General features: G+C 40.8%; 2 protein-coding genes across 2 annotated transcripts in view; one reads left to right on the top strand and one right to left on the bottom strand.

The window, feature by feature from the left end:
• The window catches only part of ttc38 (tetratricopeptide repeat domain 38), a 21,174-nt gene extending 7,275 nt beyond the window's left edge, over positions 1-13,899 (top strand). Inside the window, exons 4-14 of the mRNA XM_050073311.1 lie at positions 398-569; positions 2,455-2,628; positions 4,717-4,792; positions 5,180-5,299; positions 5,453-5,512; positions 5,741-5,779; positions 6,287-6,368; positions 6,894-7,059; positions 10,768-10,927; positions 11,404-11,477; positions 11,852-13,899. Coding sequence (XP_049929268.1) covers positions 398-569; positions 2,455-2,628; positions 4,717-4,792; positions 5,180-5,299; positions 5,453-5,512; positions 5,741-5,779; positions 6,287-6,368; positions 6,894-7,059; positions 10,768-10,927; positions 11,404-11,477; positions 11,852-11,939 — 1,211 coding nt within the window. The 3' untranslated portion in view covers positions 11,940-13,899. The remainder of the gene's footprint in view (positions 1-397; positions 570-2,454; positions 2,629-4,716; positions 4,793-5,179; positions 5,300-5,452; positions 5,513-5,740; positions 5,780-6,286; positions 6,369-6,893; positions 7,060-10,767; positions 10,928-11,403; positions 11,478-11,851) is intronic.
• Positions 13,775-25,860, bottom strand: part of tspan33b (tetraspanin 33b) — a 24,807-nt gene continuing 12,721 nt past the window's right edge. Inside the window, exons 5-8 of the mRNA XM_050073467.1 lie at positions 20,975-21,070; positions 20,432-20,560; positions 16,631-16,792; positions 13,775-14,157 (exon numbers count right to left, since the gene is read on the bottom strand). Coding sequence (XP_049929424.1) covers positions 14,089-14,157; positions 16,631-16,792; positions 20,432-20,560; positions 20,975-21,070 — 456 coding nt within the window. The 3' untranslated portion in view covers positions 13,775-14,088. The remainder of the gene's footprint in view (positions 14,158-16,630; positions 16,793-20,431; positions 20,561-20,974; positions 21,071-25,860) is intronic.

The raw sequence follows: 25,860 nt of genomic DNA, 5'->3' as shown, positions 1-25,860 counted from the left end.
ACTTTTGTTACTGCATTGCCTGTGTCTCACCTCAGATGTTATCAGAAATGGGTTTTAGTGTACTGTTTAGCTGTAAAATGAGAAAGTTTGTGACTGGAGCAAACTGTCTCATGTCATCTCAGCCGGTGGTCTTTTTTTGTTAAGGAAAATCCTGCATAGTATACTTTAAAATTAACACTTTATCAGAATCATCTTTTTTGGCCAAGTATGTGCAATCATGTTCGGACTTTGACTCCTGTTTTCATTAACCATGAACAAAAATTGCACTGACTTTAATGTGCCCCTTTACAGATCTGGCTCTGCTTGAAAAGAAAAGTGCCTCTAATTATTTTTATCATGTTGAATTGCAGTGAGAAAGTCCAGAAGAAAATACCAGTGTTATCTGTTTTCCTTGCAGTTATGGGCCATGTGATCAGTACGGGGCTGGAACTGGTGTCAACAGCAACCTCCACCCGTCTCAATGAGCGTCTGGCCAGTGCTGTGAAGCGAACAGTGGAGCTGGCCAACAGCCAGGACATTTATCCCAGAGAGAGGCTCCATGTTAAGGCTATGGAGCTCTTTTCACATGGGTAAGATCCAGAGCCAGGTGGTCCAAGGAAATACAGTCAAAACAGAGGCAAAAAAAAAAAATTCGGCCCCTACAGCGGTCAGTGGTTATGAAAGAGGCATCTCAAGACTACAAGTGCTCTTTGTAGTTGTAACGTTGGGTCCCAACATGCATTGATAAGCTATGAAATCAAGATGGATCAAAGTTGTAAATATTGATAAAAACTATTAGTCATCATGTAAACAACAAATTAAACACTGTCATTATTTAAAATATTAATTTAAAAGCAGATTATTTAATTATAAGATAAGATCTTATGGCATAGAAATGGAATACCAAGGCTGTCCTGAATTCCATTTTTGGGGCTTCGAAGCTTCAGTGATAATTACCTGCAAATATTCGAAGCCTTGATGGGAAGCGCCAACACCAACCCAACCTAACCTGACTTTAGAAGAACTTGGTACCGCTGCATGTGCGTGACAGAGCAATAGAGAGCGGGAAGAGAAGTTGGAAGGTGGACTTTTGCAAGCAATGTTTCTGTAACTTATTAACAACTTGAATGCTGTGGGTTGGGCCACATCATTAGATGCAAAGCCAGCGCTTCACTACAGTTGCAAGCCACGGATAAGAATCTGCATTGTGTTTCACCTGTTCCTTCGCCTCGTCAGACAGCCAGTTTAATTGTATGACGTGGGAATCAATGACTCTGCTGAGGACACTGACCTCAGTCATGTCTGACACTGGCCCCCTTCTTGTAATCTCCTCCACTAGTTCACTCAAAAAACAAAACAAACGGAAAACTCAGCATTTGAATACTGATCTGGACATCGATTACCATGGCAACAGTTGAAGCATTTAGATCAGCTCTACTGAATACATTTTCAAACTTCAAACGAATAGTTACATGCTTATTTGGAAATGGACAACCCAAAGCTGCCCAACAGAAAAAGGTTTGCTAAGTAGATCCAAGATCTCAGTTAATACATTCGACATATGACTGACAGGACGAAATTTTTATCATTTAAATGTTCTTCAGTGTAAGTTGTGGTAAATTAAATTAGAAGGAACTGAAAGGTGAAAGTGCTAATGCCTGAAAACATAAAATTTATGAGTAAATTTGACAATTTGAGACTCAGGTGCTCACTGGTGGTCATATCAAAAACAACACTTGCATACAACTGCTTTTTTCTATAAACATACACTGTCATAATCACATAGGAAGTCATCCTGTTGTGGATTTAATGTGAAATATATTCTATAAAATAGTCCAAGACAGATTGTTGATTATAATTGAGCTATTGAGTTAATTTTTACCCCCTTTTTAACAAGTGCCAGTATTATAAATCTGACCAGAAGAGAGGCGTTTTAACTGATTTAATATAACATGTTTTGAAGTGAGGGCTGCAGCGCAGTCAGTCAGCATTAGATCCAAATAGAGAAGAGATCAGTTTTGTTTATCGTCATGCCAGAGGAGATAGTTTGCCTGTGAAAGAAGTCTTTTAGACAGCACAAGACTACAAAAATGTTTTATCTACCAGGCAATATGCATTCATCCCCAAGCTCCTTTTGTCTGTCCCCATGTGATGCAGTCACATGCTTCAGATCCACATTCATCTCTTATATTGTGTGCCAAGACTCTTCTGTATATTTCATTCACAGGCTAGTAAGTAATATTTGTATTCTGTCTGCAGCGTCTTATTTCCCTACGGTAAAGTATGATATACTATAATATTGAGAGAACATTTTATTGTCAATATTGTCTTGGAGGATACTTTTGTTATTCAAGGGCCTCTAATTCCCTGCATTCAGCACAAAGTATATTGACGTCTTTGTGATTCTCCTGGTACACTCATTCTGTTGTCCTTCGTTGCTTTATTGTCTTTAACAATGACTCATGTTTGTTGTAGAAATTTTCTCAAGGCCTGTGACGTATGGGAAGACATTCTGGTCGATCACCCCACTGATATGGTGGCTCTCAAGTTTGCTCACGACTCTTACTTCTACTCGGGAGCCCAAGTTCAGATGAGGGACTCTGTTGCCAGGGTGCTGCCCCACTGGAAACCACATATGCCATTTTACGGGTAAAAAAGACAGCACACATTACAAGAGAAGTATTTTGAATAAATTTATAATCACATGTAGAAACTCAGTGGCTATATAGTGGTTAGTTAGTTTATAGATATATGTAATGCGAGTGAAGGGGGGCTTTAAAATATATAAAAGACAAATTTTAATGCATGCAAAATAGACATGTAGGGCACTACCTTACATCCAGTGCAAAGTGGCTTACAGTGCAGTGCAACTGTCCTCGCTAGTTTCAGATCTATGCAGTTATCAGTGTCATGGCCAGCACCCATGTTGTGCAAGTAGCAAATGTATTCGGACATGTTTTTCTGCCTGTTGCTGCTCCCTCTCTCTGCTCGTCTGCTCTTCAGTTTCAATGAGCTCTGTCTCCATGTATGTCCGTGTACTCCGTGTTCAAATAAATACAGGCGGTCATCAAATTCAGATGGCTCGTGAGACCAACTGCCGTAAAACACCAAAGAAGAAGAATCTCGCGAGATGTGAGATTTCAGGGCCAGACTTTCACTCTCTGAGTGAGTGTTTTGACTTGCCACAACAAACATGTCCGAATTTTTACCCGATTTTGACCAACTGTATCTGGATGAGCCATTTAAATTTGATGACCGCCTGTATTTATTTGAACACGGAGTACACGGACGTACATGGAGGCAGAGCTCATTGAAACTGAAGAGCGGACGAGCAGAGAGAGGGAGCAGAGACAGGCAGAAAAACATGTCCGAATCCAGCTAAAGGTAAACACAGACGTTCATTTTTCCTTTCTGTTATGTTGTCGGATAATTATACTAACAATCTGAGCCTATCTGTGTGGAAAAAAATGCACTTTTAGTGGACGTATTTTGACGTTGTTTGACACTGTCTGAGTGCCCTATTATTTAATATAGCGTGCGCTCACGGGATGCAGACAGGTCAGCCCTAGCTTTGTACTGGAGAAATGTCAAATATTGAACATTCTATCACTTACTTAGACGAAAGTAGATCGGAAAATAGGGCCCAGGTTGAAAAAAACATTAGTTCCCCTTTAACATGAGGTGTGGTCAGGCGCCATTTTGAGGCAACAGAAAGTGATTGCACCATTACCCACTAAGCATTATAATGAGGTGCTGATGGTTTGAATATGGCTCATCATATTAATGTTGTGTTCACAACTTGTTTCTGCTACGTCCAAGTTGAAAATCAATTGATGCAGATTTTTTAAAAATGGCATTTTTCTGGAGTAGCTCATTAAATGTGTGCAAATTCTATGAAGACACAGAACATGGCCCAAAATTATGGATATATGAACTAAATATGTGCATAAATGCAAAAAAAAAGGCAAAACAGAAAAATAAGACCATATGCAGTTTACAGGATCATCAAAATCACACAAAGATGTTCAAACACAGATAGTGTAGATACAGTGAGATGGCTGGTTAGCTGGTGGTTGTCAGGAAAGTGGTTCTGGGAAGGTAGAAAGTGTTTCAAGAAGAGTCTGTTGTGGTGATTGAACCATACTGTCCTGCAGAGGGTAATCTCTCAGACACGGGGGGGGTAGCCTCGGTCTTCACCCTACAATCATGTTTGCCCTTTATGGGTGACAACTTGAAGCGGTGAATTATTGTTTTCTTTCACATCTTTCTTTTAACAGCACATAGTCGAAGTATATAGATGAGTCAGACCCAAAAAAATCCTATTCATATTTTAACATTTGATGATAACATTCATGCCTCACAACAATGATTTCTTCGAGCTATGTCTGCGTTATGGAGACAAATCCAACAACATTATCACAGTGAAAATAAAAGCCCATATTCCTACATGGCAATAATGTGAAAGCAGTTACCAGCATGATCAAAAGTAAAGGATAGTGCACAAAAGTTGACACCGAATATCATGTTGACTTTTTTAAAAAGCAAATTGGGGTCACTTCAAATCACTCTCAAACTGTCATTGTTATTGCTCGAGGCTTGTTTGCTCACAAAACCAGTGTTTGCTTTTCATCATCCTTGATAAACTGAAAAGTTCTCTCCATCCTGGATTTTGTAATGAGAGTTTTGTGTGTGTGTGTGTGTGTGTGTGTGTGTGTGTGTGTGTGTTTGTGCCCTCAGCTATCTAAAGGGACTGTACTCCTTTGGTCTCCTTGAGACTCGTCTCTATGACCAGGCTGAGAAAGAAGCCATGGAGGTGAGATTTTCTTCTCCGTCATAGTCTGCTGTACACGTTGTTGCCATTACTGTAACTGGGCGGTCCAGGCGGTCTGTGCCTGTGCTGCTTGTGTCAGTTCAATTCACCAAGTAATTTGCTGTCGAACACCGATAATAAGCAGCTCATCCAGCCCTCAGCGGCCCGACTCTGCTGTGCTGAATGCGTAATACATACATAATAGTCCTGACATGAGGGTCACTTGAGAAGAAGATTGAGGAACATCTTAGACCAAATGAAAGATAGAAATTGAGACTTGAGCATGCCATTACGTTTGAATAGTCATTTTATTGTGGTGTAAGAAATATAGCATTTTTCTGCATCTGTATTACCTCTCCTCACCTCAAACTGAGTAACTCTCTTGTGCAGGGCCTCGCTCTGACTCCAGACGATGCTTGGGCTGTCCACTCTGTAGCCCATGTTTGTGAGATGAAAGCAGAGGTGGACAAAGGCTTGAAGTTCATGGAGAGTCGAGAGAAAGACTGGCAGGTACAAGCATTGACTGCTCCTCAGCACTGTGTTTTTCTGATGAATTTCATCTCAGCAACCTTGTACAGTTCTGAATAGTTTGTCCAATAAATCAAATCACACTTTGCAATAGCCTAAGGAAAAATATTTCTAATATGTATTGTTAAATTCTAGGTATCTGACGTGCTGGCCAGTCATAACTATTGGCACTGGGCTCTATACTTCATCGAGAAGGTAAAGATTGTAATGAGTTTTCTCAGTCAAGCGAGTAGTTGGCAGTAGGAGTGTTTATGGAACTTGTATTTATGATATCCTTTCCCCTGGGTAATTTGAAGTCTGGAGTTGATTATATTGCGAGATTAATTTGTGTTTGCATCTGTGCAACACAATCTATCAACCCCGCTTATCTCTCAAGTCTGGAGTTATTCAGATTCATCTTTCTCACCTCTTCCTCCTCCACAGGGGCAGTACGATGCCGCTCTACAAATATACGACTCTCAGGTTGGTTTATGTCGGGTTTTCATCAAAACCTAAGTGGCACATACCTGTCAGAGTGCATACATCCTCCTTTCATGAGCCACGCATGTAGCAGCACACAGGGGATGCACACTAAAAGCAATGTGTTGTGCTTGTTGTGAGTCAAAAAGTCAACTGTGTGCAAATGGAAGTCAAGTCAATGTGATAACACATTTCAGTGTCAGCTGCCAACGCTGATTATTTTTTCATCCAATCTAAAAATAGTTAGACAGTTTGGAAGTAAAGCCTTTTACTGTCCTGTCCTATACAAGAACATTTCATAATGTTACTTACCGCTGGCCATAAGTCTGAGCACAACAGGAGCTCTCACATCAAGTCAGACAAGTTTCATGAATGTTTAAACACTCGTATTAAGGGAATCCAGAAAGACATAAATGTGCCTGTTTTAAAAGTTGTATTTCTCTGACAAATGTCATTGTGTGGAGGTAGTTACATGTTCAAGGTGAACAGTAAAATGTGTCCTATGTTTAGGTATTCAGACGGTGTAAAGCCACAGGATCCATGTTGGACACTGTTGATGCCTGTTCAATGCTCTACAGGCTGGAAATGGAGGGTAAGATGCAAGCTGATATGGGAATGTACAAGGTAGTGCTGGCAATGTAATCACTGTCTGCATTAAGGAAATTGGAAAGGGAGTTTTAATGTTACGGTCCATCTATCACATAGGATATCTTGGATGCCACTTACAAGGGTGTGATTAAAATTCTGGAAATGATGCATGCCTTTTTTTCCCAAATTTACACAGATTGGCTTGATGAAGGTGCTGCAACATTTGTTAATGTGTTGCTAATTGGCTGAAGGGCGACTACAGCGTCTAATTTAGGAGAATTTAAGATACTATGGTCTTAAGTGAAACTGCTAATGAGGTGAGATAATGTCAGTTATCATACCTCATTAATCTGAGTAAAGGTAACAACTGTAATTAGCACAACCTCTGACTGCTTCTTTTTCACTCTAGTCAAACCAAAACAGACTAAATGACCTGCTGAGATTTCAAAAATCTGTTTTGTCTTATGATTTGTTGCCTTCGTGCAGCCTTGTAGAAATATTTCTGTGTTTATGTTGGTGCATGTGTCAGGTGTGTGCGTGAAGGACCGCTGGCGAGAGCTGCTCCAGGTAACGGAGCCTCACACCGACGATCACGTGACATTGTTCAACGACCTCCACTTCCTCATGGTGTCGCTGGGAGCTAAAGAGAGCAAGACTTCTCAGCGTCTGCTGGAGGGCCTTCAGGAATTGGCTAAGTAAGTTCCGCACCATTTCTCCCCTTCACTGCACACCTCAACACTCTTTCAGCCTTACATAAGAGCCACACAGGCCTTATGTAAAATGAAGACAGAAACAAGGCAGAGCGTAGGATGGTGAGATAGAGAGCGGATGCAGTCAGAAAGAGAATTCAGAGCTGCTGTCCATCTCAGAGAACAGGGTCTTCCCTCTGTAGCAGATGTACCAGCAGCTGCTGCCTCTGTGGAGTTTTGTGGTTACAATGTATTCTGGCATACCCGACCACGGACATCCTGTGCTCTCCATTTTGTCCGGCACACAACCCACAGAAAAGCTGCCACTTAAACCACTGCTTTTAAAATTGTCATGTTTTTCAGTGTTATGTAATATAATGCAAGTCACAAGTGTTTGGGAATGATGCACCTTCAGGGGGAAAGCAGCTCTTGAAAGAGAATTCCCAAGTAAGAAACAGAAATGTTCTCCTGAACACAGCTCTACTTGAGTTATCAGTGAGGACGTGTTTGAGCTTTGCATTTATTTAACTCCATCGCTGGTATGTATACTGTATATACCATGTCACTTTTATTACCTTGGTTTGGAAGGATTGCACGGCTTTACATAATCCATTTTTTGCCATAATATAATTTCACAAACGTCTTTTACAGTCAGAGGCAGCGACTCTAATCATTAGCTAATCCAAGAAAGCCCCACAAAGGTATTGCACCTTTGGCATAACGATGAAGTGAATCCTCCTCAGATGTTGATGCCTTTCATAGATCATAATAATCTATACCTCAGACAGTCTGTAATAGAAATAAACCAACCCAGTTGTTTTGGGGTTGCCAGTCTGTCAGGCTGTCTATCTGTCCCAATCTCTTGAACGCCATCTCTCAAGAACACCTTGAGAGAATTTCCACAAATTTGGCACAAACGTCCACTTGGATTCAGCTATGAACTGATTAGAATTTGGTGGTCAACGGACAAATGTCAAGGTCGGTTTGACCTCACAAACCATGTTTTTGGCTATAACTCAAGAATTTCTATGCTGATTCAATTCAATTCAACAGAACTGTTGAAGAAAATTCTTGTGCCATAGAATGCTTCAAAATACAGTAACACTACATACAGTAACCACAATTTTGATGATTCACAAACAGTAACAACCAGGCAACCAGTGGCTTCCCCAGGTCAGGGTCACTCACTGGGCCCAGTTTTAGAACAGTAGAGTATTAAATACCTGGCAAAATATACAGATATACAAGATAGAATTGTTTTCAAGGAGCAAAAGCAAAAAAATAGTGCCTAACAGAGTAACAATAGGAGTACAATACGTACAAGAGTTTGAAAAAATGAACTAAATTGGTGGAACAAACGGACTGTGCCTGATAGAAAATAATAAAGTGATGACATTTTATATCCAAAAGGTTAAAGGTCAGCTTCACTGTGATATCATAATGTTCTGCAAAACACTTTTCTGGCCATTATTTAACGCCATAACTCAAGAACAGAAGGGGAGACATTTGGTCAGATACTGAATTGATGACACTAATCTTGGGTGCCCAACTGTGCTGATTTTATAGATCTTCTGTGCTGCCAGGGTGGAGATGTGTGTGAAGCATTCATTGGGTCTCATTCATGAAACGTGAGCAGAAGGAATTTGTGTGTAAACTGTTCGCAGACGGAAATTTACGTGCGTGTCCGCATTCATCAATATTTTAGTAGCTCCAATCTTTTCGTAGCTACTAACAAAATCTCCTCCTGCTCCTGACCACTCGTAGTGCTTGTGTAAATGTAGTAAAGCACATAAATATTGCTTGTCACTATTGGAAATTACAATTTTAATTCGTATTGCGCTCTGTTATGTACACAATACACAGATGCCTTTGAAACACGTAATCTAAACATGACAAAATATTAAAAATATAACAGATTTAGTTAAATTAGTTGGCAATTAGCAGGTTTAAGATCCAGATTAGGTTCATGATTGTGAATTATCTATGTAAATCGACTCAATAGATTACACGTTCTTTCTACATGTTGAATGATGATAATAAAAATATCCGTAAGGACAGCCGGATCACAGCCTCTTCGGCCTTCGGCCGTTCCCACTTCATTCAAAACCCCACAAATGAATCTTCTGTTTGTTTGGTGACCGCTGTAATTTTTGTGTGTGCTTATAGGCCATAAGGTGAACGCAGTTATCGTTTCATCTCGTTCCGACATCTGGGGACTACACGATCTTTACTTCATAAAAAAGATCGATACATGTTCAGCTAATCAGTGGGAGTTCGTAGCTCATAACCCCGCAAGAGACAATGTGATCCTGTGATCGGGGTCGTAATTCGGCACTTGTTCCGTCTGAGCATAATGATCTGTTCCGCCTGAGCGTTATTCGCTGGGTCGGTGGTGAAGTGGCGCACATGACTCGTGCTACGGACGGACAGACAGACACGTATCTTAAACAGGTAATACATCTGGCTACATCTTTCCCACATCAAATATCCGTGATTACCTACACCCACGTGCGTAAAAGCGCACACAATTCCGTGTCCTCTCACCGCGGATGCTGTGATTTGATGGCCCGGTACTCATTGTAGCCCACTCTTAGATGTCGGAGCGGAAATCAGTTTCTGTGAGACTTTTTCTGATTCACCTTACGGCCTATTATGTGTTTCTTTGCCTCCAGTTTCATATCAAACCATTTACGCTTCACCTCTGACACCTCTAGTTCTTTGTACCACGGAGACAACATTAACAGCATCTGTTACCTCCCTCCAGGCCTTCGCTTTGCCTGTCTCTGTCACACCACTACTAACTGAAGAAAATAAAATGTTTTTTCTTAAGTCCACTTCACCCAAAATTATTTCGATCTCCGCTTCGGAAAAAAATAATTTTTTCTTTCTCTCTCTTTCTTTCTTTGCGCCATGACTGACAGGTCGACTGGATGCACCTACACCTCCTTATATGGTGGTCATTGGATATTCATGGGCGGGGATTTATGCTAATTGCTGATTACCGGGAGCGCGCTGTCACTTTACGATGGAATGGCATTCATGATCATACACACGTGTTTACGATCAAATCTGAGTTTCCCGCGGCGTTCCTGAATCCGGAGTAGGTTTTTAGTAGAATAGGCTTTTATGTGCAAATCTACACACAGATTTACTCACTTTTCATGAATGAGACCCATAGTTTTCACAGACATGGATGTAAACTGTAACTGCAACTTTATTGGTTGGAGGTATACAATCGCAAGGCGCTAATTCTGATTTAATTAAGGATATTACATGTGTTGGTTAGCATCATTCACAGCTTTCATTTCGTTGAATTTTAGAGTTTCCATTATAAAAGTGACACGAGCATAGTTGTGTGAAAATAACTTTTATCTTCTGAGTCCTTTTAATGTTTGAAAATCCGTTTGTAAAGGTTCTGTTAAGTTAAATTGCTCCCTGTTTTTTTCTAGCAAAAACTACACTCAAAAAGTGTTAAATAATTGGCTCTCATGAATTGAATAAATCTTTTGCTTCGTTTCTTTTCCTCATTGGTGAAAAAGTTAGGTGAGTGGTATACAGATGAAAATTACTAAATATAACAAACATCATATGCTTGCCATTCTTAAAAAAAATCACCCCAAAAAACATTCCTCCTCTAGTACTAGCTTCTGAACCTTCCAGCTGTACCAATAAATGTTTTTTTCTGTAGTTATAAACCACTCCTTTCCCTTGCAGAGAGCCAGGGGACAATACGCAACATCAGCTGGCAGAGACTATAGGTATACCAATGTGCCAGGCCATGATGGAGTACGACAAAGGCAACTACAACCGAACTGTGGAGCTGCTGCAACCTTTACGCTACAGTATAGTGGATATAGGTGGCAGTGATGCACAGGTAAGGTTCTGAGACTGTGGTAAACTTAAAGCAAACAAGAAAAAAGTCAAGACCAGACTGAAGTGCAGTTCTCTTATGCACAGTTGAAAAGCATTCAGCCTTGAGGCTTCACTTTTTTCTCTTTGGGTATCATTGATTATACTGTAATGTGTTTTCTGGAGTCAAACCGGAATCCCTGTTGTTGTGAACTAGGCCAGAGGTGAAGAACACTCTGCATAAGAGCCAAAGCCTTTCAGTCCATAAACACACCACATAGTGTGAGAATGTGGAGCACAGCGCACCAACGTATGAATAATGAATCTGTGATGGATGCTGATGGACTTCATGCATTTTATGTTCTTTGTGTTCAGAAAACTGTTCCCCAAGGTGCAAGAGTATACATACATACAGCAAAGCACAAAAGGCTAGAAAGACTCTATGTACAGAGTTGGAGCAGGGTTGTGTTTACTAATGGGTCTGTCCACTGTTGTTCACAGAGGGATCTCTTCAGTCAACTGTTCATTCATGCAGCCATGAAATCAGAGAATAAGCACCACCAGAAACTGGGAAGGTAATGCACACTAGCAATCGATTTCAGCTTCAGCAGCTTCAGTGCTGTGCGTCCTTGCCATCTCTTGTTTTTATGTGAAAGTCTGCTGAGAGATTATAAGAGAAAAAGAGAGATCTTACACTATTTCAAGCACTGGATTTCATCATGATACAGTGTAGTTGCTGCTGGGGCTGCTGTCCACTCAAGTGTTCTTTAGTTGCTGTTTCTCCATGTCCATATAGAACACAAGCTCTACGCTCCCATTATGTAACCAACATCCCCTGTCCGTACACCGTGTTATCCTTTCATTATTGATCAGGCTAGCCTCTCAGCTTGTTTCTCTAAATCTGTGTTCATATCTCTGAACTGTTCTGTGTTGCGCTGAATTCCTGCAGATGTCTTCTGGTGGAGCGCGATGCCATGAGGCCGAACTCCCCTCTGACGGATCGTCTGATGCAGACAGCCCTGGCTCTTCACACCTAGACGGGTTGCAAGGTGCGCAGAGCAGTTCCCATGCAAAAAACATCAAGAGAAGCCATAATCTGATGTGCCGGTGTTTGGCTTGAGGAGATTCCTTTGTTTTCAAGACATCTGAAACTTTTTGTACAGCTTTCTTGTCAATGAAGAGCTCAGCCTTTTCTACTGCAGACCTTTTAAGCTTTTATGTAAACACATTTGCACATTTCTCAAGATTATGAGCTAATAGTAAACACAGGTTGCCAGTTGATCCTTCCTAAGCCCTTTCCTGTTAGACCTTACTATGCGACATGCTAGCGTCGCCTATGTTGAAAAGAAAAACAAATTGTGAAGATGGTTAAAAGATGTGACTGGGGGGCTGTAGAATTTTCATGACACACTACATTATATATAGAGTCACATTTTAAGTCAATCAATATATCATTTATTCGGCACATGGAATTATACACAGTACAACTCCAGTCAAATGTGATTCCATCAGCTCCTTTAACTTGTGCACTATAATTTAATCCTATTTTGTGTCTTCTTACATTTTTGGCTGCTGCTTTATAATTGTTTGTGTTTCCGGATGGTTCTGGTAATCCATAGTTTCTGGTTGTGGATGACTTAACTGTCCACACATCCCGACCCCAGTAGCCTTTGAATGGCGTTAGCTGTAATCCACAGCAGGAATGACACAGCACCTCACATTCCCACCGTCACAGTAGTCCTTATTCACCATAAAACACAAGTTAGCTAATGTTAGTATACCTCTTTATGTATACTTTAGCTAGCTAATATAGTGTAGATGACCTGGCATAAACTCTTATTGTGTGAATATTTGATGTACGTGACCTGACATAAACTCATTATCCGTACGTGACTGGAGCCAAAGGATCTGGCATGATTCTGGCCAAATTTGGTTATGTGAAGAGAAGCAATTGTTCTCAAAGCTGGTTGTCTGAATAACAGGAAAACAGTAGCTTAAGTGACAGGAAATACCTTTTAATGTGTATTGGAAAGCAGCAGGTGTGTCAACTGATGTTGCTTGTTGGTCAGACACTACAAATTGGACGTCCAATCCTGTGTTTTGAGTCTTTTAATTCTACAAGAGGAGTTAGCATAATGTCAGAACACCAACTTCAGCCAGGTTTGCTTCCTCCTTAACGTTAAAGAGATTTGGAAAAGGACAGATGAGGTAGTTGCTGACAAATATTTAAGATCACATGAATTGTTGTTAGCTAGAAAAGATCAACGCTAATGTTTCCTTTGCTTACGTTATCTTTGCATGGCCAAATGCAGCCCTGAAGTAACTAATGTAACTTTCTACAGTAAAGAGAGAATAACGATAACTCAGCACCATGGTCTGTAGTCATTAGTCAGTAAAAAAATATGTAGAGTACTTTACTAATCCCCAGGAGGGGATCATTGGGATATGTATCTGGCAGCGCAGGAGCAATATTGACCGATCGTCTTTTCATCCTTAGTCTCTACTTCTCCCTTTTACGTTGAGACTGGAAGCCTCAATACGCATTTTTATTCCTCAAATAAAAGTTAACATCGTGAATACATCCGTCGATCACATACTGTAATCCTTGCTGTCGCCTCTTGAAGGTTTCTTGCCTGACGCTCAAAAACGATCTAATAAACACTATTGCATCCAGCTAAGTGGAACTGGTGTCACCATGTTTCATTTTGTCGAGCTTGTCTGACCTAGCAACAGTAACTACGGGGGGGGGTCAGGATGGAGGGGCTAAGGAAGGATCAATTTGCACGGTAAACAGCTTTAAATCACATGTTAGCTGATTATTTTAGCTGACAAAACTGATACCTCATAATCAATATACTGCAGAGCAATGTAAATTTCTTCTCTTAGATTTTATTAGCAAACTTCACATTTAAATATAAATACTTTTCAGAAATAAAATCCTCATGTCAATGATCAATACAAAAACCATGTTCAAAACCAATAAATATACACTTTGCATTTTGCATGTGATGACTCCGTGTGTACCACACTTTGATGCCTGTTAGCAGCAGCACAGGAAGAATATGTACTCAAATGTCGCAGTGATACAGTAGTGGTAAAAAAAGATGTCCTTGCACATGTCAGACGAGCCAAATGGAGCACTGTAAGTTCTTTTCTTTCCTCCTCTCCTCCTGCGTTGGCCCGCTCTCACAACACTGAAATAATCTCATCTTGGATCTGAGAGATCAGGATCTGGGACAGCACGATGCCTGCAATCTAGAGGACAGTAGCAGCCACTTTAGATTACAGAGCAGATTCCCTGTAACTTTACAGCCTGCGCCGAGCGTCTCAAGGTCCCCCAAGCTCATTTGGCGCAGGGAGGAAATGTTCAAAATGAGATAAGACTGTTTGGATTGTGTCACTTGAAATTACTGTACACCCATTTTACGTGGATTCTAACACTTATACATATCACTTCCTATAGAGCTGATGACAAAGTGTTCCTCACAGGGAGGACGCACATTTTCAGTTGCAAACACAGCTTTTAACAGAGCTTTTCAATAATTAACAGTTTGATTTAACAGTGGTTTGTTAAGCCGACAAATCCAGAAATGGTGTTTAGTTAGGGTGTGCAAGACAAAAAAGAGAACTTCATCATCAGATTTCCTGCACATCAAAGCAACTGGAATACTGGTGCAATTGTTCTGACAGGACTCATGGGTAATTCACACGCTTCCCTCTTAGCAGGATCTTTGGGGACCCAATCAGCCAGATACGAGAGCAAGTGAGATCAGGCTAAAGATCCGGTGGCAAAGCTGCACGCTGTGGCAGAATGCATTGTGACAGTAGCTGAATCATCTTGATAAGTAAGCGTACTAATTATTTAGAGGCAGCTTTTGATAAGTACTACAGTAATTAGATTTCGTGGCAAATCTAACATATTGACTTGACTTATTAACAGCACTTAATGCTGTGGGATTTGAGGTGTGTTGTGCAGTGGTGCTCAGTGATTAGGAGGGGAATCGTTACTATGCTTCTTTCTTTGGCCCATAATCTTACATTATCACACGCAGACTTCTACTGCGGTTGCACATTAACCCAAGCTTGCGGTCTAGAGTAATAAATGAATAATGTGCAGTTAAAAATTCATTGTCCCATTGCGCCTAGTTATTGCTGTCTAGGTATAACCCTCCATTTTAAATCAGTTCTATCCCAGTAGCCTCACATTAACCTTGCACCCTGTTGGTTTCTTTTAGAATAAGATTTTTATTAGATTTTTTTTTCATCTGTGCTTAAACAGGCTAATTCTATGTGAGACAATCTCCACTTGAGCAGGGAAGTTGGTGGAAGCTCTCTTGATATTTGTACGTGTGTTACTTCAGGAAAGGTGCTGGGTTCTGATTGATTAAGTGCTGCTCGGACTATTTCGCAGCCTCGTCCAAATGCACCATGCCAGTCTGCCTTTGAGCGAGCCGGGTCCGTCGATATGTTGATCGCTACACGCTCAATCCAGTGAGCCCCCAGTTGATGCTTATATTGACTCGTGTGCGTGTGTGAGCTTATTTAAGACAAGACTAGAGCCATTTCAGCCCAGAATTGTCTGACGTTACTGATGGCCAATGACTGTTGCCAATTAGTGCACAGCCTGAATTAAAGGAATACACTCCAAACAAAAATGGGGCTAAACAGTACCCAAAAGAGGTTCTTTGGCTTGTAATCATAGGGGAACACGTTTACAGTATGTGCTATATGGCACCCATCTTTTAAAGGAACTGTACAGTGCCTTTGTCAAATAGTGATGTATAGAATCATTAGAGGTGCCATATAGTGCCTAGGGGTGCCTTGAACCATACCTTATTATACTATGGATGAGCCAATGTGCTTTTTAATGATACTATTACCTAAAATATGAATGATTATTAATGATTTCTTCTGAAATGTTGCCTCAGAAGAATCATTTACTATATCTTTACTGAGAAACACAATACGTTTTGCTACTTGATACTTTTTCAAACCTGAAATATTTCTGTGCTCATGGGGGTGAAAAGATATAGAGCCACTGCTTTACTGTGTTATCCTCTGGAATTACACTGTTTGTAGGCTGTTTTAATGTTTTTATTCTTTCCCCAGTAAACTAAAACTAACTAAACTAAGCTGAACCAGTGGAGAACCTCTAAAGAACATAACAGAGGTTTAATAAGTGCAGCAGTAGTTCCCATGCCAAAGAACCACTGATGAACCAACATTTCTCTATATTTTTCTGTATTTCATCCCCCCAGAGAGCATTTGTTTATTAATTACTCACCCAGTGTTACGATTAATTTGTGAAGAAAACTTTTGTTTTTCTTGTATGCCTCAATGGTGAGTGAAGAATCCAAAAACGGAAAAAACTGTTGATAAATTGGAGTAAAAGAGGACTGTGTTTAACAACGGCACAATAATATCAAAACATCTGTTATCGAACTCTCACGCGGCTCGTGCAGTACGCAGGTGAAGGTTTATATTACACAAGTTGTGTGAGTGTGTAAATGAATGTTATGATATAGTTTTGCTTTAGTTTAATGTGATCCATTTGACTTCAGTTTATTAAGAATTTTCTGTTTTTTTGGATTCTTCGTTCACCAGAGACATGCGAGAAAAACAAAGTTTTCTTCCCCCAAATCAGCTTAACACTGGGTGAATAATTGATTCACAAAAGATCATTTTTGGGGTGAAGTATACCTTAAAGTAAGTGCATGTGTGGGGTTACCTGCGGCAAGGCCAGACCCAGTGCGAGAGCGCCCACCAGCAACAGATGAGACTCGACCCACATCACTGCTTTGTCCGCACAGCCTACCGGGTAGATCGACTTGTTTGCCTCTAGGTAGTTCTGGGTTTGAACCCCAAAACCACACATAGTGTTGATCACTGTCTGTAAGGCAGATGGGAAAGGCAAAGACAGAAAATGGAACAGTTTGAGAGATAATCTTTCTTTTTGTCTTGTTGATGAAACGTGAAACACTGAAAATAGTTTTCAGAGAACGCTTTCACAGGCTGCTGTTTCAAGTTTTGTGTTATTTTGCATTGACAAATCTTTTAACTATTATGACAGCCAAGGGAGAGTTTTGCAGAAGCCTGTTAACTGTAAAGACTTGGAATAAAGAAGAGGAAGGAAAAGAGCAAAAGTATGATACAACCACGTGCATTTGATGTGACATGGACGGCTGTTCAGTCCCTAAAGTAGCCATGCAGTTACAGGCTGTGAACAGCAGGTTGCAGCACTGCATCAGCTCCTCTGATGTTTAATTAATTGATTGTTCACCCATGTAGAAAAAGGTTGCTGTGATCTGTTTTCCGTGTAGCATGATGTATAATCAATATTAGTGTGATGGATCTACATGCACTCTTTAGTTTTCTGTCTCCACACAAACGAGAAGGAATTGTCATTGGTGGCTTGTAAGCTGTGTTGCTGTGTATCTGCACAGAGGTTAGACAAGCAATTTGGATGTGTCTTTGTGCAAGTGCAAATGTGTGTATTCATGCATGCACGAGAACACTATTTACATATATACTGCTTGTGTGCCAGCATGCGTCCTTATCTGCACACATTTCATTTGTTATGCATGTGCAGGTGGCTGCGTGTGTTGATTCTGTGTAGACAGAAATGCCTTAAAACCTTCATGGAAAAGGGTTTAAATTTTGAAAGAGGTAAATCACCACTGTCAACACTGCCTGCACACGCACAACATGTTTCTGTAGGCTGCATATCAGACCACATATCAGCGCTCTATATGTTGGATATGAGCGTTAACGTCCCAGTTGGTTAGCTCCAGCTTTTGTCTGCAGTGACTCTTTGTCGATGCAGGTTGTGCTGCTTGATTTTAGAGACTTTTCCCTTGATTATTTTATCATTCTGAAATGTTTTTTAGTTGCAAATCACCTCATGGAGCTGGCTCCTGACTTACCGAGACACTCACAGTCACACAGCAATCATTCATGCAAGCTGCAGACTCTTCATAAGGGAGAAAGTGGCAGACCAGTTCTATGCATGACAACTAACTTCACCCAAAGGAAGGTAATATCAGCGGCAATTTAGACCTGAAGATGTAGACCTGCTGATGTCACCTCCAGGCAAGGAATTGAATAGCTTCTGCACTTTTGACACACTTGTATGTGTACTTATCCAACGTCAAAGTGACGTAAATAGTGTTTGTAGTGTCATTGTTAAGAACACAGAGAAATCTGGATTCTAAAGCTTAAAAAATATTTGTTTTGTACCATTTTGTCTAATTAGTGGCCATCAGGCAGTGAGTGCGAGATGAAGTGTTCTAACACCTGAAAACATGACATCAGTACAGAGAAAAACAGCTGCTATTGTAACCCTTATTAAGCCTGATAATCAGGAAACTGGCATTGCAGTTTCATTTTTACCCCATTCCTTTAGCCTTACATAGAGGTTCTGGTAGTTGTCTTGGGAGGGGAATTTATTTGGCTGCCCTAACCATTCAATAGTGACACATCTGTCCCTATAGCCAGCCAATTCAATTGACGCAGACGCTATGGTAGTGGTTGCGAGGAGCAGTTTACATTTTTCTGTTTTCTACATGAAACAAAGAAAAATGTTGCTACTGTACCTAGCAATGTAAAAAAAACGATGTCTCCAGTCTCAAATGTTAGCGTAACAAGCTTTCGTTGGTCAATCGTCTCTGAAATTGGGGCAAATGGCTGTCAATGGGCGTAGCGCCAGACCTGTATGAATCTCTGAACAAATCTGACAGTGTGGGCAGCAATTCGGAAGTCTGGGACCAGGATAATGCTCTCAACCTGTTAAACTTGCAGGAAGCGGATCTGTTTAGAACAGGGGTGTCAAACTCATTTTAGTTCATGGGCCACATAGAGCCCAAAATGATCTCAAGTGGCCCAGACCAGTAAATCCATTTCAGAATAAGCTATAAATAACAACACCTCCAAAATGTTCCCATTCTTTTAGGGTAAAGACGTACAAGCACATTCTGAGAACATTCATTTACAAAACAGATGACAAACAGCTTGAGATGTGGTAAGAAAAATAAGTGCATTTTCAACGATGTGTCACAGTTTTTCCACATTCTGCCAGTCTATTTCTCACTGTCATTACATGTGCATTTTCCCACACATTTTTACTCTTGTATACTCACGCTGGCTTCACCGCACTACGCTGAGTGGAAGCTATTAAAAAGGCAGGGGATAACTTATTCTTGCAAACCACTTACAAGTTTAAAGTTTTGGCAGTGCCATAGCAACACGGCTCCACCAATTATGTTTAAAGATAAAAGTCTGATACAGATTCTTTTGTACTGAAGCTGCTGATTCACAGTATTTCGCCCAGTGTTTGACATCTTGACATCATATGACCTCAGTAAGTATTCATTGTTTTTTCCGAGAACTGTACTCTGGTCATTGCCTGATATCAGACAGAAATAACTCGTGACATTCTGTTTCTATCTTTGGTCTTACATTACTTCCAATCTAGCCAATTTCTGTGGGGCTGGGAAATTTGATTTTCCTTAACCAATCACCAGAGATCAATGTACTGGCCTGAGTCTAACATCATTTTAAGGGTAGCCAAAAACAAACTATGACATCAGGCGATATCGAGAAGACATGTTGATTTAAAACAGCTTTTATAGCGGCGTCAATCCTGTCTGTGGTGCTTGCTGTTGTTATTTTTACTCCTTATTGGTTCCGGCACACCACTTGACAACAGCTTGACAATGGCTTTAGTCCTGCATGTGGCGTGGGTTTGCTAATCAACTCCCCCCTGTGGCACTCATTGATTGTTTTTTATTTTAACCGAGAAACCACTGTTTTATGTCACAATGTCAGATGAATCATTCGACTCATACTCGGTGGCGTGTGGAGATACAAAGATCTGGTTCCCAGGCAACTCTGGTCAACTTCTGAAGTGGCACTTTACTTGAAGTAGGCTACTTAGTGTTTAACTTGCTGCTGAAACCTGGTACCTCGAAGTCGTCAATATTAGGTGTGCACAGTCATCCAGTGGGTCAGATTGTACCCTTAAGCTGCCCGGTTCTTGCCCAAGGCCATATATTAGACACCCCTGGTTAAGAAGTTATTACTTTCCTCACCTGTAGACGCTGCACATCAGCACACCCACATTTCCACTTCTCTTTTATAGCATCTTAACGTCTCACTCACTTTACTCAGAGAGCCGAGTTTTAGCAGGTAACCCAGTTTTAAACTGTTGCTGTTATATTCCTTTCCTGCATGTAAGTGGCGAAGGTTGAACTCATAAGTGCAGGTCTAGAGAATCTGAAACTTTTGCACACTGTGTCCTTGGTGACTGATACATCTACACATTTATCACCCAGAGCGCCTTGAAACGCAATTAGTTGCTTGACACTACTCTGAAATCTCCTTTTATCTTTTCCAAGTGCTGCTAACTGGAAATCAACCCAAGTCTTCCTTGAAACAGTGTTTTTAAGTTGAAGTTACTTTAGTTTTCCATTAAGCTTTTATAGTAGTTTGTCCACACAGTGTAAGTCAAGAGGCGACATAGAAAAGCACGCACCTCTCCAGGAACAGGAGTGCAGCAGGAGTAAGGCACGGCACAGCGCTCGGAGCTGGGGTTCTCATGTGTGCAATTAAAGTACAGGTTCCAGGACCAGTCTGTGTAGTTGTTCCACCCACAACATTTGAACTGAGAGAGAGAGACGAAGAGAGAGATGGAGAGGAGAGCACAGCACAGGTTTATATTTAGAAACGTGGCCCTGCTCTACACTGTACATCCTGCCAGTCTGGGCTTCTCCCATGGGAAAACCCAGGCTCGCAAGTGTGCCAGTGTGTGCAGATGGAAGAGGAATATCACATGAGGAGACCCACAGAGCACAGGAACTGTATGTAACATGGAGGCTCTCATGTGGAAATCCCTCACCGAGGCCAAGATAACAAACGTAAAACACACAGCCCTGTGGTCTCTGGTTGCGGTTTCCTGGTTTAGTGCTCAGACATATTCAATAAACCACTAGCTGTGATCAATTTGAAGACGTGTGTGATGTGAATAGCTACGGACACAAGCACAGGCACTCAAGCTAAGTGGAATTGGCCACAACACCTCTTTCTGGATGTAATCCATCAGGTTCTGCAGATCCAGGTCATCCCTGTAGTGCACGATGGCTTTCTTCACAAACTTTCCCAAAGCATCCCGAGTCTAAGAGAGAGGATAGAATAATAGCTTTAATATAAACATGTGGGTAAGAAATTAATTCTGTTAAGTTTTAATAACTTCATTAAAATTACCAGAGGTGAACTTATCTACAAATGTCTATATAAGCAGGCTCCTAAGGTGCTCAGTGGTGAAACCTCTCCGGCTTTGTGACTCAGTTAATTACTCGGGCTGCATCTATAAAGGACTGCAAAGTGCCTTTTGTGAAACCTCCTTTGGACAGACACTGTGGAAATCCTTACATGACTCAAAATGGATCATTTCTGGGATCATTTTAAATCTAAGATAAAACCATTTCTCATGAGTGAGCAGACGTGTATTCACGGTTAATCCGGTGGCTTTCTTTGGATTTGATCTACCTTTTATTGTAAATTGCATATACAGTGCAGTGTAAATGCATCTTTTATAAAAGGCCACCAAGGGACACATGTAACAAATTAGCTTTCAGGCTATAAACGATACGCTATGCAGCACTAGTCTCTTCATTGAATATTCTACGCTCATGTATCTGCCCATGTAAGAATAAACATAAATAATGATGGCTGATGTCTGAGGGGAACACATAACATCCTCTTGTTTGCATTGTATGAGCATCCTGTGGGATGTATCTCGACAAGGCGGCAGCGGAGCAGGAACCGCTGCAGAGAAGGCTGCAGGAGTGCAGCACAATGATAATAAAATCATTCATGCCTTCGACATCAATGTATACAGTGCATGCCAAATACAGAGCGCACACATGCAGTGGATAATTGCTCGAATTTACCCATTTGCTATTATAATGTGGTGATTTTCATCATCTCCACTCGAGCTGAATAAACAAAACCCAGATGAAATATAAATGAAATACATTGATTTGTTTTTTAATAATCTGTAATGAGGGTTTCAAACTCGATGAGGCTGATTCAGACATTAAAATACTGTGCTACATTATTTTGTCAGCCTTCATTGTCCGTGGTTTAATATGTCTGTTATATAGCTCCTCTATTCTCACATATAAATCGAGTGTTCGAAAAGGTATTTAATGCAAATCTCCATCCTTTAAAAATTCTGAAAACAAGGAGGGGCCACGGTTACACAGGCTGAGTTCAGATGTAATATATGCTAATATGAGCGCTGTATGCTAATAAGCTGCTGAACTTTAAAATTTCATTAAGCCTGGAATGAACTTCTGTGAGCGGTTTGCTGAAGGCTCTCTGAATTGTTCTTATTGCAGCCGACGTTGGAACAGGTTATGTTGATAAATACTGTGAGCTCTATCAAAATAGCCCAAAATGTTTTATCCCGAAGTAGTTTTGCTAAATTGTTAGGATTTTAACAGCATTCTCCCGCCTCCCCTCCCCTCGCTCTGCCCTCCCCTCGTCCCACGTGGTGCGGTACGCTCGTGGGCCTCGCAGCCCACCGTCACACCTCCCCATGTCATTAGTGGCAAAGTCTCCTTCAAGGGATCTGTTGAAATGGAACATTTGGTTCCACTTTGAAGTGCCGAAGCATTTGAATCATTTAGCGGGGAAGGATGCTGGGAGGGTTGTTAAACTGCTCTGTTTAGCAGCAGGCAGTCCGAGCGCTGACAGAGAACACAAGGGAGAGGAGAGGTATCATCAGGCACCAGGCACCTCGCCACACACTGATGTCAGGGAACGCTGCCACTGCTGGCTGTTGTGTTTTTATTCTCAGTGGAGCCCTAATGGGATGTTACTGTAGGAGATAAGTGGATGCTAGCAGGGGGATCCTTCCTTTCCCTGTAGCCTTCAGATTAATCACTGGGGTCATTTGTGGGGTTCTGTCGCAGACACAGGAATGCACATACATATATGTACATTCATGCAGCCATTGAGTAGATTGCCTGTTCTCATACAGACACTTTTATTCAGCGCTCAGAACCCCCCACAACGAGTTTCAAAATGATTATTGTTTTCTAAATGGATAGAAAAAAGGATCCTCCACACAAAATTATGTTTATTCTTCAGACTTTCTTTACTTTTTCCTTGTTAAATACTGTATAATTGTACCTCTGGAGGCTTCTAAAACTCATTCAGATGAAACAATCTGAAAATGCGATATTGCTTTTTACATCCCAATTCCAAACCACACACACTAATTGTGCACGGACTTAATACAAATCTATATAGTGTACTGTTTTTGCAGTAAGTGTACCAGACATCAACACACTTTACCATTTTATCCGCAGGAAATCATACAGTAGTGTTGTGCTGTTCACCAATCAATACTAAGCTGTGGGTACGTCAATCTTAAGATTTTTTGCTGGAGCTTTAAACTTTATTTGAGCCAAAACAAAATGTCTCTGAGGATTTACTGTTTACTGGTATTTTTTGGTTTCTAGGATATTTCAGTAGCTGTCTCTCCGCCATCTTTTTGCAGCTGTGAGGAGCTCCTCCATTTCCTTCACACACTTACTTCTGGAAAATAGTGTGCATCAACAGTACACTCAGAAATAAAGGGTTCTTTTTTGAGTACACTTAGTTTGTCACTTGTCCATTACATTCTGAAGTAGTCTGAATTTGGGTCACAGCTTTAGTCTTGTTTGAATTTGTGAGGAAGATAATGTCATTAACAGGTAAACTTAAAAAAGAATATATCACTGTGCTCCAAATGGCATATTTTTTCTTTTTACTTTTGGTACTCACTGTAGCCGCCCTTACAAAGTACGCACTGTTACATGGAGTATGCATACAATTGGGACATACTACCCCATCCTAACATTGCGCCCTGAACTTTGACCCTCTTGCTTGTACATTTGTCGGAGTCCATTATGCAAAATTTGAAGTAAGAAAAGCAGATCTTAATGGTATCACTTGATGTTACCGTGGTGACACAACAAAAGCCATTCACTAAGGTCGCTGGAGACGAAGGTCAACCCTGAGAGCTCTGCTGTTGCTACTTTGCAGTGAATGTAGTTCAGTGGTTCTTAAATGGTGTGCCGTGATGCTAATCCGGGTGTGCCATTGGATTTTGTGATGACCACACATCATTATTTTGTAGTATTCAACTGGGCCTGTTGATTGACTGTATCAATATGTTGTGTGCACCCGTTTCCTAATAAAGAGGCTAACTAGAAATGTAATTTAATTTTTAAAAAAAAAAGGTTTTTCTCGCTGTTTACGTGCAGGAATTCTAAGTTTGTGACACATCAAAAGCCCAGATTGGCCACCAGTGTGAGGGATGATAACATTTAAAAGGAGAAAGCCGTGAGTGGGACGATGGATTGTTTTATTGTACGGCGCAAATTACAATAAAGCACCGGCAAAGACGACCTACCACTGAAAGAAAAGAGAAATGTCAGGAGATGCTATCATGAAAGCTACCTGTCTTATTTTTGTCTTGTTTTTATTGTCTTATGTCGTGATAAGAGTGATAACACACGTCATAGAAGCTATTGTGCACAGATATAAATACAGGTGCCTTTAGATTTTAGCTTGCCCTTAGGTGTGCCTTGGGCATATAAAGTTTGAAAACCACTGATGTAGTTTTAACTTTTCAGTAATGACTGCATACATTGCAGATTCTAACATTATATTCACAGCAGTAAAATTTAATTAGCATTTCTTTGTCATAGTTATGTCCTTCAGCTGTTGGTTATCCTTAAGATTATTATTTTGTTTACTTAAATTCCTCTTCCTATTATTTCTCTCAGTTTGACTGGTAACCAGTCACCTGAATGGGCTGTCATCTGTGTCATTCGTCATTGTGGCTTCTGACAGCTGTCAAAATAAGATGTCAAAAAGTTGTCAAGCTGTCATCTGTCTGTGGCTCAGTTTATGTGACGCCTCTTCGGAAGAGGCTCTTCCGCTGCGCAAAGGACTATGGGTAAGAACAGCCAGTAAAAGCATGCAGGCTTGTATACTGTGAAATGTGACTGGATGCAGTAGGACATCCTGGTGTCTCTGGCCTACTGCATTTAACATACTATGTATGCAAATCTTTTTTTTGGCACACTAAATAGTAGTTATACACGGGTCAGGGTTTCTTAAAGCCCGCACCATCTGGGCCTGATATGAGAATCCGCCCTGCTCAACTCATTAACATATGATTGGTGAACCTGAACCCAATCTGCAAACTGGAGCTGAAAGTTTCTGGTAATGACCATCACTGACAACCTGTGTGCTGTTGGCTGTATTGTACGTCATTTTCAGTAAATATCACATCGTAAAACGTGTTTTGTGTTTTAAAGTACAAACGTAGGACATCTGATATCCTGCCTGGTATGTTTATCGCTGTTGATAGGTGCAGTGGTTTGCTTACATGACGTTCCAGAATATGTAATAGATTCAGTGTGGATGGAGAGGCGTACTACCTGGTGTACTACCTACATATTTGCAGAGGGAAATATTTTTATTGGAGATAATAATTTGTGAGATTTAAATATGTGGGACTTCAACAGATTTCCCTGGTCAAAATTAAATAACAGAAAGCCTTAGCACAGCAGTGCAATGATAAAGCTGCTTACTGTGTGACAGAGACAAGAGAGATTTGGAGAAAGGGGAGGAGAAAGTGGACGGTGGACTTTTGCACAGTGTTTCTGAAAGTTATTAATAACACAAAACAAACCTCACGGACTGCATTTTTTCATCTGCGTAATATTGCGAAAATTAGGCCTATCCTGACCCGAAAAGATGCAGAAAAATTGGTCCACGCTTTTGTTACCTCTAGGCTGGATTACTGTAACTCTCTATTATCAGGTAGCTCTAGTAAGTCCTTAAAAACTCTCCAGCTAATTCAGAATGCAGCAGCACGTGTACTAACAGGAACTAAGAAAC

Source organism: Epinephelus moara, chromosome 20 (assembly GCF_006386435.1).
Source record: "Epinephelus moara isolate mb chromosome 20, YSFRI_EMoa_1.0, whole genome shotgun sequence".
NCBI classification, from domain to species: Eukaryota; Metazoa; Chordata; class Actinopteri; order Perciformes; family Serranidae; genus Epinephelus; species Epinephelus moara.
Note: the sequence above shows the minus strand (reverse complement) of the source record. Positions and strands in the feature narration are given on the sequence as shown.